Source organism: Vidua macroura, chromosome 7 (assembly GCF_024509145.1).
Source record: "Vidua macroura isolate BioBank_ID:100142 chromosome 7, ASM2450914v1, whole genome shotgun sequence".
Classification (NCBI taxonomy): Eukaryota; Metazoa; Chordata; class Aves; order Passeriformes; family Viduidae; genus Vidua; species Vidua macroura.
The window spans coordinates 19,444,225-19,458,623 of record NC_071577.1 but is presented as its reverse complement, the minus strand read 5'-3'; the positions used below and the strand labels follow the sequence as shown (position 1 = coordinate 19,458,623).

At 44.8% G+C, this 14,399-nt stretch overlaps 2 protein-coding genes across 2 annotated transcripts in view; both read right to left on the bottom strand.

The window, feature by feature from the left end:
* GPR155 (G protein-coupled receptor 155) overlaps nucleotides 1-1,089 on the bottom strand; it is a 43,109-nt gene extending 42,020 nt beyond the window's left edge. Inside the window, exon 1 of the mRNA XM_053981725.1 lies at nucleotides 1,006-1,089. The gene's annotated coding sequence lies outside the window, so the exon portion shown is untranslated. The remainder of the gene's footprint in view (nucleotides 1-1,005) is intronic.
* Nucleotides 1-14,399, bottom strand: part of WIPF1 (WAS/WASL interacting protein family member 1) — a 55,703-nt gene that overhangs the window by 5,137 nt on the left and 36,167 nt on the right. Inside the window, 7 exon segments of the mRNA XM_053981731.1 lie at nucleotides 1,006-1,119; nucleotides 2,746-2,958; nucleotides 5,548-5,701; nucleotides 5,703-6,304; nucleotides 7,489-7,659; nucleotides 9,853-9,982; nucleotides 11,420-11,508. Of these exon segments, the coding sequence (XP_053837706.1) occupies nucleotides 1,006-1,119; nucleotides 2,746-2,958; nucleotides 5,548-5,701; nucleotides 5,703-6,304; nucleotides 7,489-7,659; nucleotides 9,853-9,982; nucleotides 11,420-11,470 (1,435 nt within the window). The 5' untranslated portion in view covers nucleotides 11,471-11,508.

Genomic DNA, 14,399 nt, shown 5'->3' with positions numbered 1-14,399 from the left:
TGCTAGCCTTACTGATTCATGTGAACACACAACTTCTCAGTGCTACTTGCAATACATGCACACCTCAACGAAGTGGCAAGCTCTATACACAGTAAATTTCAAAGCTCTTAATGTTTTCTCTATATGAAAAATTTCATATCAAACTCCTAAAGGGAAACACAAAAAAAATGTGTATGTTACTTTGCCTTCCTTTGTGGACGAATACAAATGGGATGAAAGCTACCAGGGCAAAGTAAACTGTCAGAGACTAACAGCAATCTCTGCTTCAAACAAAAATTTCATCATCTGGAAACAGGAGAGAAACACCTGCATATACAGATGATTATAGGATAACTATGAGCAACCAATGTCACTGGTTGTGAAAGAAGTAATTGATCCTTGGATCAGGCAAAATACCACTAAAAAAGATAGGAAACATCCATGCTGCTATAGAAGACATGTTTGAAACCTGAGCTGGAACAGCATGTAACAGTGATTGGAAAAGACAAAAACAAACAGAAGTGTATACCTAAGCAGCTCTGATGATCAGAGAACATGGCTTGGAAGCAGAGCGTAGTATGTCCGATTTAATCAGCCCAGCAAAACAAAAACTGAGAGTAGGATACAACTGTTGTCTTAAAAAACATCAAGAGTTTAACACACAAGAAGAGAGGAAAACTAAACTCAAGGATGATGCTGGCACAAAAATAAATGAGTTGTGCATGAATTTAGATGGGAAATGAGGAGAAAGTCCTGAGGGATTTTGTGGTTCTGGCTGCCTAGAGCAGAAGGGCTGACTATAATGGCAGAGTTGGTCACTTACAGTACACGTTTCAACTTAAAAAACAAACAATTCCCCACTCAAAAAGTTTTAGAGGGCTTGTACCTATGAACTTGCATTTAGCTCTTCCTGTGTGGTGAGGAAGGATGACCAGAGTGTTAGCCTGAGAAGTCTGGAAACCTCAGCATCAAGACTCTTCCCCATGCACATTGGTTTTAGGACAATACATTGAAATTCCAACTTACCTCTACTGTCATTTCTTGCTAGTTTACTGGGATAACTTCTGTTCATGGGTACATATGGTTCTGGAGGTGGCAAATCAGATATTGGATGAAAAGAAAATCTGCTTTCCCATTCATCTGAAAAAAATCCCATGCAATTTACTCATCAGTTTTCTGACATAGCTTAGGAAAGTCAATTGACATTGACATCATGTTTAATGCATGTTTTAAATTGCAAAATGCTTACATAGTTGCATACTGAAGCAGCATTCTCTTAGGAAGTCAGGGAAGATGATGCTTTAGGTTAATTTGGGAATGAAAATTTCTATCAACTTTAACTGATTATTTTGCCAATTTAATGCAAAACTACAGATTGGGAAAACAGCCATAATTCCACTAAAATAAGTCTTACTCTCCCTTCCAGATCTACTTTTTTTAACACACACACACACATATATATGTGCTACCAGAACTGCCTTGTTTCTCCTACTTCAGAACAGTATTTTGTTCCTGGTATAGAATTCAATATTCAAGTGTCATTGATATACCAAGCTCAGAAGCATCATTAAAAGCACACTCCTATAAGCACTGTTTTTTCTCTCTTAATATTTTTACTGGAAGAAGAAAAATAACCATTATGCTAAAATTTATGACAGAGACTCCTGTATATAACTAGTGTCAAAAATGGAAAAATATATCACTTGAAGCTGTATCTCTTTAGACTACAGGGGCCCTTTTGCTGTACTTACTGAGTCTATAGAATTCTAAATAAAGCAAGCATACCTGTTTCTTCATTGAAATAATAGGAAATTATCCAAGAGCTCTGTTCTGCACCTGATTTTGAAAGCCTAAAGAAGAAAGTGTGGGCTAATTTAAACTTTGTAATTTCTTCACTTACTTGCTTCAGGACTTTGCAACCATAGCTTTCTTGAGATATTGCTGTATTTTACTGCATAATGTAATGAACAGCTGAGTAAGTTCTACCTGGCATTTGTACATGTGGTTATTTGCTGGATCCAGTTTTTCTCTGTTTACTTCCAATGGTTGCAATCAGAAACCAGTGTGTAAAGAAGCTGCATGTTCTGAACCCTGCAAATCACTTGTGTAGGAAGAAATATGCCTGTGATCCTTCTGCCTTACCTGATGTGTGAAGATGTTTCAAAAGCATGAGCTATAGTTTCATTTTCTGTTTGCTTTTTTCTAACCTTATAAATGTCAGGAATACCAATTTTGGCCTCCTGTAATTAACCAAAGGATTTATCTGTTCTATGCAAATAGAAAACAATTAAAAAGAAAAGCATGACGAATCTTTAAAACACAGCAATCTTGGACCTCATCTTTTTAATAAACACTAACAGAAATAGATACTTGACATTTTCAGCAATGATCCGACAATCTCTTCCCTCATCTGTTTTTCAGCTTTCAGCCTTTGAGTCATCTAACTTGTTCCGACTTCCAAAGTGTCGGTGTAGCTGTGGTTTGAATTCATATTAGAACAATCCCCTTCCTTTTTTCAGGGTATTTTTCAAAGGGTTATTTTGGAGACTATATTGATGACTTTGCAATTCTGCTCTGTGTATGGCATATTTATTCTGTTCTTACTTGCTGGGGTCAATTGAGACCCAAGTGACACCTCTGTTGGTCCGAAATCAAAGGTTGGCACTAGAAAAACAAAGTCTCTATCCCAAACCTTTTGTGAGGTATTAGGGCCAAAAGCCACTATACCGTGTCTATGGAGGGCAAAGAGCTGGGAGGATGGCTCACCATCACCTGCATCCTGGAAGCCGTTTCTGACAGCCGCCGAAGGTGGCGGTGGCGGCGGCGGCGCTGCCGAGCCCGGCCGGTCGGGGGGGAGCGGAGGCCGTGCTCCGCCTCTCTGGCTGTCCAGCCCTGCCCGGGAGGGCAGCTGGGGAGTGCTGGGCAAAGCCCTCGAAGTGCTTCCGTTCCTGCTTATGGGAGGAGGCGGTGGGAGCGGGCCTAGAGCAAGGCAAGACGCAAACACACAAATGCTGTTAACACCAAGGGTTACTCTGCCAGTGGAAAGCCACTGCTGGCATCCCAAGGCCTCCCGCTAACAAAAAGGGCTATTTCAGCACCCTAGGCCCCAAGGGGCAATGGCCCTTAGCACCCACATCCCTGCTCCCCAGGCCTCCCTAGGGCTCCCTAGGGATTTAGTGCTGACTTGGAGAGTACAGCTCAGAGGAGCAGGATATATATATAAACACACTGCAGTGTCCACGTTCCTATTCCCCTCAGCTACAGAAGCCTCTGTAAAAGTCCCGTCCTTGAAGCTACTTTTAAACCACTCTAAATTAACAGTGGCCACAACAAGCAGAAGTCACAGCTGGAATTCAGGGTGCTGTGGAGGTCCAAGGCAAGAGGTAGTGTAGCAGAAGAGACCTGCTACCTTCAGAGGCTCTTTGTCCACAGGGGTGATTCCCTCTGGGTGCGTGATGGCGCACAGGGGAGCTCTGCCCAGGAGGGGCCGCGTTACGAAGCAGCTCATCAGCTCACTCATTTATAAACAAATGAGCTGCATGACAGGTTTTACAGTAGCTGGAACATATCCATCTCCCTGTAAACTGGAAACAGACCTCACACACAGACTGGCATTTCCAGCGTTTGTGTATCTGTAACTGGCACAGACGTGACAGGTCAAATACAAAGGCACAGCCTACACAATACAGACCCAAGGATATCCTGAGGGCAAGGGAAGGGTGCTTCTACAAAAAAAGTAAATAAAGACAGAAAGCTGCTTCTGCCAGGGAGAGAAGCGCCCGTGGTTAGGACACAAGAAGGTGAAGCAGAGGGTGTGGAGAGTTACACATGTTCAAAAGTCTCACTACCTCTGTTTGGTGCAGTTGGGCAATTGACAATTATGCTAATTTTCAATAAATGCTTCCCTGTCTTGATGAAATCTATCTACAGACATGCACTTTGAAAAAGAGAGCAGTAGATATTGTGTCTCCAGCAACAAGCATTGAAACATTTCAAGAAACATGCTGTACTTCATGTATTTTTGCTCCCCTTCTTATTTTACAAATTACTGAAGTTTGCCTTCAGGGAATGGTTTCAAAGAATGAGAAGCATTCAGCAACTTTCAGAACAGTTTTGCTTGCTCTCTCTAAACCTAGCTAAACTCCATTCTCTATACTGAACTGCTGCAGAATAGGTGTATTCATGTTTAGAATGTATTGCTACAACTTCCTCTACTTACTGAGACAGAGTTGAACCAGAAGAAAGTTAGTGCAGGTTTGCTAAAACCATCTGCCAAAGAAAAGAGTCAACTAGGAAAGCACTGGTGGAAACCAAGGCCACCACAGAACAAACTCTTGGAAGTGACTGAATAATGGCAGACACTCTCAGCAACTTTGATCCACCAATTTGGTCAATTCTAATGGAATTTCTGATTTATTTACTGCAGGCTGCACTAGCATTGTGCCATCCTTTGGGCTGGCAACCAGCTCCACAAAGCACAGTTATAGGGCCACTATTTTCTGTACAACTCCTGTAGGTGTTGGAGCTCCAGACTGGTTCAAGGAGCTGGAAAGCAACATAGCTGTCTGTGGGACCTCCCATGACATTCATTTCTATTGTCTAGGACTGGGCAGGCTAGAGATGATTTCTGAGTTTATTCCAAAGGATGAAATGGAAAGTAATTCTATGGAGTTTCCCAGCAGTATCTTCTGTGCAATGCTTTTCTCCACCTGATGTTAGAAAGCTCGATTGTGCCTAAATTCTTTCATCTCCAAAGGGACAACTATCAGGTATCAGAGAGCTGAGTTATGATGTGCAATTCTTAAAAGTTATGAACAACAGCTGTCACAGAGGACAAAGTACATCATGAAATTGATCAAAGGAGACAATGCTACTTTTAGTCTAATTTGATATCTACATACGGTAAGTAACAACACTTAGTCACACTCTAACAAGTGCTATTATATTTAGCAACTGTTGGCTAGGTCTTTTATTAAAGCTATTGTATTTGACTGTGTTTGTGTATCTGAACACGTAGAAGGTCAGATTCCACAAACCTCCACTCGCGAGAACGCGACTATTAACTCATCCTGGTTGACTCAGGAAGTCAGATGCTGTCATTTTACCAGAAGCTTCTTTGCATCAAAGAACATAATGGGGAAATCCCTTTGCAACCGTCTTCAATAACAGTGGCTATAATGAAAGTTACTAAGATCTGTAAAAGTACACGTGAGCACACTGGTGATGCACTTGGACTTTCTTTAAGCCACCTTCACGCCCACAAATCCTCGCTTCCAATTGCAGAATTCCTAGTGCCTAACAGGGATGTCATCCTGGTATGTGTTTGTTGTGCATGCGAAGCTGGCGCGGACATGGCCAAACCACCCTCTCCCCGTGCCACCTGTCCCGGCCAAAGCACCCTCTCCCCGTGCCACCTGTCCCGGCCAAAGCACCCTCTCCCCGTGCCACCTGTCCCGGCCAAAGCACCCTCTCCCTGTGCCACCTGTCCCAGCCAAAGCACCCTCTCCCCGTGCCACCTGTGCCCGCCAAAGCACCCTCTCCCTGTGCCACCTGTCCCTGCTGACCTACCTGAGCGGCCGGGCGGGTCTCTGACGGGCGGCGGCGGCCTCTCTCCGGGCGGCGGGGGCAGCGGTCCGGAGCGGCCCCCGCCGGGCGCCGGGCACGACCCCAGCGAGATGTTCCTCTGCGGCAGCCTCGGCATCTCGTCGCCGCCGGCGGGGGACAGGCGGGACCGGGGGCGGCCCCGGCCTGCTGGGGGGCAGCGGGGGCGCCGGGGCGCCGAGGGCGGGCCGGGGGGCGGTGGGCACGGGCGGTTTGCTGTTCTGCGGCGGCGGCAGAGACGCCTCCCGGGCGGCGGGCGGCCGGTGCCCGGCGGGGGGCGGCGGCGGGGGCGGCGGCTTGTCCTCCGCCGGCCGGCCCGGGGTAGGCGGCAGCGGCGGCCGGCCCGAGAAGGGGGGCGCCGCGCCGGGACCCGGCTGCCGGAGGGGCACGGCCGACGCCGCGCCCCGGCTGCCCGGGAAGGGCGGGGGCGAGGGCCCCAAGCTGGGCTGCCGGCTCAGCCCCGGCACCGGCGGCGACCCCCGGTTGTGCAGGCTGGAGGCGATGGGCCGGGGCGTGCTGGGCACCGGAGGCGGCGCCGCCTCGGGCTTCGAGCCGGCGTCGGGCCTCGGCGGCGGCACGCGGCTCCTCTGCGGGTCCGGGCCGGCGGTGCGCGGCCCCGAGGGCGGCCCCGGGAAGCGCGGCGGGCCGCTCGGCGGGGAGAAGGGCTTGGCGGCGGCGGAGCGGCCTCCGGGCGGCAGAACGGGCGGCCGGCCTCCCCCGGCATCTGCGGACACAGCAGAGGGAGCATCAGCGCCGTGGCACCGGGGCTGCGGTTCCCGAGGGTCTGCGAGCGGCTAGGGAGCAGCCCGGCACGGGGCACCCCTGCCTTGAGGCTCAGCCCCAACCCCGGTACCATTGGAAAACCACTCCAGAGTACCAGGTGACATCCTGATATTGCTTATGAGGCACGAGTTAAGTGACCACAAAGTAACACAAGTGATGCAGCCATCATACAGCAAGCAATAAAACAAGGAGGGAAGAAAAGGTGAAGAACAAGTACTGAACACCCTCAACCTGAGAACAAAGAAATCTTAGCTTTTAAATTACATTTAACAACAAAACTTAAGCAAAAAGCTCTTTTCAGTCCTTTCTAGTAGCTGTGATCTAAGGATGTAATTGTGCACATCAGGAAGAAGGCAGCTGGCTCTGCAGTTCACAAGTACTATTCTGCAATGCCAGGAACTTTTGTATTAATACAAGTTCCCAAAAATAGACTGTGACACAATAGAAATACCAGCTCTGAGAGACTGTTTTGTACATGTGCTGGAAAATTATGTTAGGCTATAAAATACGTAATATTTGTTACACTCTACAACCCCCATAGCATAGTCCTTCTTCAACAAGTATGAAATCCTATGTCCTTGAACTTAAAAAACTCAGTGGTCTCAGATGTCCTTTGTTTAAAGGGGCATGAGGCTCGGGGCAGCTGTTTTGTCAGCCAGAAGCACACTCCAGACAAGCCTACATCTGCAGTGTGTGTACCAGCCAGCTGGGATGCCTCATGCACTCCCTAAGTAGCTGTTGTGGAGCTGACACAAGTACTTTCCATTCGGAAAGTAGATCCTTTTTCCTGGTGCACAAGAAAGAATTAGCCTGGATCCCCCTCTGTTCCCCTCTTGTCCTGCACACCCAACAGCTAAGGCAGGATGTAAGCTGCCTCACTGTACTTTGCAGGTAGCCATTCAACACTACCAAGATCTTTAGCTTTCATCAATAATGAGGAGGATGGGTAGAAAGGGATTCTGGCTTCTCCCTCGTAAAACCTAATAGTAAGAATAAAACAAGGTTCAAGCTGAAAATTACATTTCCTAAGAGCCTACGATATTTGATGGCTTTCTCAATCCCAGCAGATAATTTATTGCAGTGCTATGTCATTTTTTCACACTGGAAATTCAGGGTCTTTCTTACCAGCATCTCGATTTGCAGTACATCTGAGCTTTGGCATTCCTGCTTGAAAAAGGCCTCCAAGGCCAGGTGGTCCACCACCACTGAAGCCGCCACCACTGCCACCACCAAAACCCCCGCCGCTGCCACTGCCACCTCCTCCAAAGCCACTGCCTCCACCAGATCCTTTGGGTTCTGTTGGGAATAAAGATCCCCCATATTAGTGAAGCAGGACTGATCCTGCAAAGTCACCTCTTTTATTAGAGTAATGCTTGTAGCTGGGGAAAGATAGATGAACTTTCAAAACATACAAGATTTGGATCATCACAGCTACCATCATCACCGCCACCACTGAACAGTGGAGGAGCTGGTGCAATAACCACAACAACCATAGCCTCTGTATTTTACTATGCCATCACTACTTTAGTCTGCTCTAGACTGGAAAGCAGAGCAAATTGCTGCAGAGAATTTGGAACTGAACATGGATGGGACCTCTGAGAACATAATGTAGTCTTTGTTAGCACCTTAGTTGCTTCTTCCTGTTTCTTTGTACTTTTGCTCTCTTATCCTTCCCCTCCACTTCTCCATAAGCAGAGACAGGGCAGTCTCATGGGAAAAAGGGAAGGAAGGAAGAAGGCAGAAGGTTCCTCTTCTTGAAGGTGTCTCTGGGAATCACTGCTGGAAATGCACAGAATTATCTCATTATTGATGATATTGCAACATATCTACTTATTTAAACAAAGCCTAGTAACAAAGGAGATGCCATTTCTGTAGGTTCAGAAGTGCAGTGACAGGATCATTAGCTGTGAACGTTTCTATTATGCAGGAATTATTTTATCAGCCCTCCCCCTTTTCTCTCTAATGTCAATATTTCTGCTGTGACAACTGAGTTGCCAAAAGTAAAATGAAAGTGTTTCTACAACTACAATACACAGAAGAGCCTTATTCAGAGCATGACTACAAAATCAGCAGGCGCACAGGTTGGAATATCTGTGGAGATCAGCTCTCAGATGCTAGGCCAGGCCACATAGGCTAAGATCACTTGCTTGATTTCTTGGAATGCTGATTTCCACAAGTTTGGGTGGGTAAAAATTTCACTGATTTCAAAGTAATTAAAACCTGTGGATGAAAAGCACTTTTAAAAATTTCCCCAAGGAAAAAGGAAGAGTGTATCCATGGGGGAATGTTTCACATTATCCTTCTCTTTCTTAAGCATGTCAGCTCAGTTCAGCTCTGACTCAGACAGGGTGTGAACCTCTGGAGAAATGCTGCTACCATGGTTTAGTCTTTCATCATGATTTGTTAATTCATGTAAATAAGATAATAGGCTGCATCATTTTTATCTTACTGGTTACCCCCTCCTTTAATCCCATCCAGCTCATTACTATAGCTAGGACATGTAACTTCATATTCAGAGATAATCTTTAAAAACTGTAGCTGGCTGACTGCAGGACTGTATCTAATTTTTTATAATTTTTATTTGGTCACACTCCTCTGGACATTTCCTTCTTTTGTCATCATGTTCCTATCACAGTCCAGCCTTTAATTGCATAGCCAAACCTAGACTGAGGTGTATCACATTTGCTAGTCAGTCTGTAGAAGTGTCTTTTCTCCTTAGGAAATGCATGCTGTTCCGAAATGAATGCTGTTCCTCTGTCAGCACAAGCCTGTGGTCCTCACTCTTCTCTTGTTCTGCCTTCCCAATACTTTTGCTACATGGGCTTCTCCAGCCTCCTCTTGGCACCTACCAAGATGTGCTGTGAGACACAGCAGCAGCATAGCTGGATGGAGACTTTATTTCCATTCAGGTAAGTAGAGTCACTGCCTTGTGCAGTACTGCTGGGCTATCTAAAAAGATAACACCCCTGAGTCACTCCAGGAGTGGCAAAAGTGCGTGCAGCAGTGACACACAGGTAGAGCTGTCGCTTCTGGCTCTGCTTTTGCTCTAAGTGGTACTGGAGCCAATGGTGTCATGCCAGGCATGCATTTATTCTTATATTGTTTATGCAAAAGTAGAGTCTGAAATTCCACTTTATTCTCTGTCCTCTCCTCAATCCTTATGGGGTTTTGTTTGCCTGATCTGCTGCAGGTCCTCAGCAGAACGCCTGGTAGGACTTGCATATTTTTCTGATATAAGCAAACAGGAAAATAAATCACTTTTTGAGAATTAGCAAACAAATTAGCATTCACATTTCATAGGCAGTACTTGATTTCTCAGCTGACTGTTCATTCATGATGAATAGAATGTATTTTTTGCATGGCAATTTCTGGCGCTTTCTTTTATCTACTCTCATGGCAATTCATCTGATATATAAAATAATTTTCTGCTTTCAGATCTGTAGAACCATTCATGCCCACAAAAATTCCAACATGTAGAGTGATACTTACTGTCTAGAATTGGAGCACTTCTGTCATTAGTAACAGTCTTCTTGAGCTTTTTTCCTTTGGTAATATCAGATAATAGAGCATTTCGCCCTGCCTGTTCTGACCTGCTTAGGGATGGCTTTTCAGTATTTGCCTAAAAAAAAAAAAAAAATTAAAAATGAGGAGGCAAAATAAACGGCAACTTCTAAACACAAAGTTCTGCTCAAATATGGCAGTTACTTGAGACTTCAGTGGCTGTTTTAGCAGCATTGGAGCGGGTAGGTAGCATGCCATGTCTACTTTTGTGAATGATATTAAAGGTAGCTGGCCTTGTTACTGACTCCAAGTCCCCAACACTACTGCTATTCTAATACACATTATTCATTAGAAACAGAACACTTCTATGTGAATTCACTTTTTTAAACTCATGATTTAGAATCTCTCATTTTTTAAAGCTAAGGCTTATCTGTGCCATTTTGGAGACAGAACAAGAACGAACCTCATAACTTGATTATACAAGAAGGTGGACATTCTTGAAAGTTGTGGTGAAATACAATTTCTAGACAAATCAGAGCAAAGATGGACATTTGTCTACTATTTTACCTTAGACAGAAATATTTAAAAATGGCACTTGCCACTTCAATAATATTGACCCTCTTCATATAGACCAAATAAAACCTTTGGACATATGAGGTTTGTCTCAATAGTCCTCTCTTTTCACTTTATGTTTTGGTGACATTTTTCAAGAAAAAACAAAAAAACTCCAAACAATACACTTATATGCACATATATATGGCTCCTTCTTCTAGGAAACAGTTCCTGAAACATTTTCTAATTTATCAGATCAGTGTTATGGAGATTTCCTGAAAAGTAGGGAGAGTTATTATGGAGGGACCAAGCTGAGTCTGTATCTTACTTGAGGTGGAAAATGAAGTAAAGTCTCTTGAGAGACAGCCCATTCTGTGTCATCAGCTAGGGTTTTGCTCTGAAAATATCTAGGTACTTCAAAATGGCATTTCAAGAAGCCTTCCTTCTTGTCATTGAGGTGACTGACTGTTGGGAGGGCAAGCACAGCACAAGCTCTATCCCAGTTTAAGTCAGGTCCAATGTAGTTTCACCCACCATGTTGTGCCAGCACTGGATCCTGTGCTCCGATACCATAGGCTGGCTGAGGGAGCTGAGCTAGCTAAGAGCTAGCCTTACCGAATTTAAACAATAGGATTTATTTTTTTCCAGCTCAAGTCACGCAAGTACTGGAGTAGAACAAGGGAGAATGTGGGAGTACAGGTTTGGAGAAAGACAAGACTTCAACTCCTGTTAGACAAGCTGTTGTCTCTCCACCAGATCAGCCACCAATATGGGAGGGATAAAAGGATGGAGAGTTAGAGTGGATCGTGACATCCACCTGAGAACTGGGAGGCAGCGGAAGTGACGGTCGTTCTCGCAGGATCAATGATCAACCATTAACAATATGTTGGACAGCTTTCCCCAGATATCATGGATACCCTCATCCACATCTCAGTATCTCTGGACATCCTATTCAAAGTGACAAGCAGCAGCAGAGCACACGTTTATCTCCTGTATAACTTACCAAGGCCAGTGTTGGGGGTGGAGGGGGAGCTGGAGGGGGAGGCACAGGCATGGTGGAAAGCTGAGCTCTGTCTGCTCTTGCTAAGAAACCTGCACAGCAAAACACAAACAGTCCAGAGATTAATACATCTTAATAAATAAATTTCTACTCAGCTAAAAAACGTCCTTGCAGCTATCAGGTTTATCTTTTACATTTTTGAATTCTAAATAATTGGTAAAAAACACTTTAATTGTATGGAAACCAGCTGCATCTTTAAACAGGGGCTCCCTACATAATCCCCACTGCCATACAAACTCATAGATATACATCCAGTTTTGAACACTTACACAATCCTTGCATTGCTATGGCAGTGCACAAAATGCAGTAACCAAATTGAACTCTGATAAATCCAACAAGCTTGTTCCATGGAAGTGCTTCAGGATAGCCTCATAGCTATACCATCAGCCCTTACTTCAAGAAGGCATCATAATTTAGGATCATACTCAGAAAGAGATGCTGACTTGTTAAATCCCTTTAGTTGCTAAAAGATTCCTCCACCTGCACTGTTAAAGGTAGAGTGGAACAGCAGAGCTCTGGGATGCACTCATGCTTCTTCCTCTCTCCCTGCTTGCTCTGAAGATCCCAAGCTCCATCATGATGTCTGAATGCACCTTCTTCCTCCTCAGAAGTAGCACACACAAACATGTTCTGCATATTCTCCCTGAGGGGGAAGAGCAAGCAGGCAGACTGGCCTCTCAGCTGCAGACAGAAAAGCCTGGCTGCTAAAGCTCAGCCTTTCACAGTCTTCCCTGCCAAGGACCACACTCCTACTTTTCCCCACGCTAAGCTGAACTTTCAGTCTTGAGCAATCCTAGGAGGGTCACACCTGAGATATGGAGATTTATTGTAGCCAAATTATGGAACAACAACCAAAAAAATAGAAGTGTGAAGGACTACATTTTCAAGTCACAAGGGCTTTTTGTGGCATTTTGGCACACAGCTTACTGGAACTGTGCCTATCAGGGACTTTGGAGCATTTCTCATAGTGCTATGGCATTCCAGCATGTGCTTTACTCTTTTATCTGAGCTTTCACTCATGCTGGCCATTCACCTGAGCCACCTTTAGTAACAATGATTTGCCCACCACTTATATAATGTTTGCATAAGACAGGTAAACACAGTGGGAACAGGAACAAGGGCAATTCTCCAGACAACCCCAGGCTGATGGCTGAGGTCCCAAGGGCAGTCGTTTACATGAATACACAGCTCTTACTTTCTACAGTAACTTGTTTTAGATGAAACCAAGGGGAAGTGTAATAGCACAGTATCTGTCAAATCAACATCATGCCAGGTACAGTACCCTTTACAGTTAAAATGAACAGTAGGAAAATGTGCTGAATGAAACAAAATTGCATTTGCAGTGAGTCACCACCTACGAAGTCTGTAATGGCTCTGACATGATCCATGATATGTGTGTCAGAAAAAACTGTTCAGAAGTACAGATTTATCTTATCAGATGCTCATGCTTCAAAAGAATTAGAATACAGCTGTAACCCCCCTTCCCTCTCCCCCTCAAATTGCTGAGTTACCTTCCTCAGAAGAAATATTTTCTGAAATAACACTTTAATGGATTTTGTGTAAAATCTTAGGGAGGAAGGAGTCAGATGCATCACCCATAGCTCTGGCTGACCATCTAGAAAAATCATGGATTTCAAAGTGGTGTGAGGCACTAGTGCAGTCTTGAGTGCCTGCAGGTTTTCTTCTCCCATACTGCACAAACTGCTTCCAGTTATTGCAAAAGAGTGAGCAAAGCAGAGGGGAAGCTGGCGGATAGACAGAGTGACTGACAAAGAGGAAACTGTGTGAAGCCAAGCCTACACAGTGCTGTGCAAATGGACGCGTTCAGAGTCCTGCAGAGTGGCCTGCTCTCATCAGTCCTCTGCTGCATTACTGAGGACCTTAAGCTCTTCCCGAGAAACAACAGCTTCATGTTCAGAGCATCCACTTGAATTTAGCTATATTCCCATCTTCCAAATTTGTAGCTTCCAGTTGTTATATAAAACTCTGCAAAAAGACCAATCCTTTCCCAATCAGCATATTCTAAATGCAATATTTGAAATCTGAAACCTATTAAAAGCACCAAGATTAATGCTGCTTTGTTCTTCAGCTTCCTGTTTAAAAAAATAGTCAACAGGAAAATTATTTCTTACAGTAGACCACAACCATCCTGTTTCTTAACACAATCTTTTCACAGCTGCAGTTGTCTCCAGCTTAACTGTGCCATGAGGGCATTTCACCAAGCCTTTAACTGTTTCATCAGATTAAAAAGAGAAATTCTTCTCTCTGCACTGCTTTGCTAAGAAGTCAAAGCAGTCTAGATAATGTACCATCAGTCTCTTTGGCACTCCATGTGTCACAGGAAAGTTTCTGGAGCAGGCAGACTACAGTTCGGTTTGATATCAGACTTTTAAATGAATCCCTTAAGGCAGCTCAGACCTGAATGCTGCAGGTGAGCCAGGTGGTCTGTGAAGTACGTCCTGTAAAATACCGTAACTTGTCTACCTCCCTGTCAGTTAGAGATTGGTTCCCTCTTGGGCTGCTCTGTTCTACTTTTTTTCCCTTTTAACTGGGTTGTTTTAGATCAGCTTCTTAAGGAATTCTTCTATGCCTTCTTAAGGCATAAAGAGGAAGTAAGGTGATGCTTGAAGCCTGAGTTCTCGAAGGGGAAGCCTCTACCCACAGACCCATCCAGATTCTCCAAAACCCTCTCTGTACACATGATTTGCAAGGAGGCAGTGGGGAGAAAAGCACTAGGTGTTCCCATCTTACATGTAGCTGTACTCAACCACTGCACACTAGCTGGTATTTCTTGTACTGAAGGGTTCTCTCAACTGAACTGCCATCAAAAATAGGTACACACTGGTGAGCTTGCATTTTACTGCTGTAGAACAAGCCCTATAGCCCTCAGAGACAGGCTGAAAAATAGCATTTTCAAGCACAG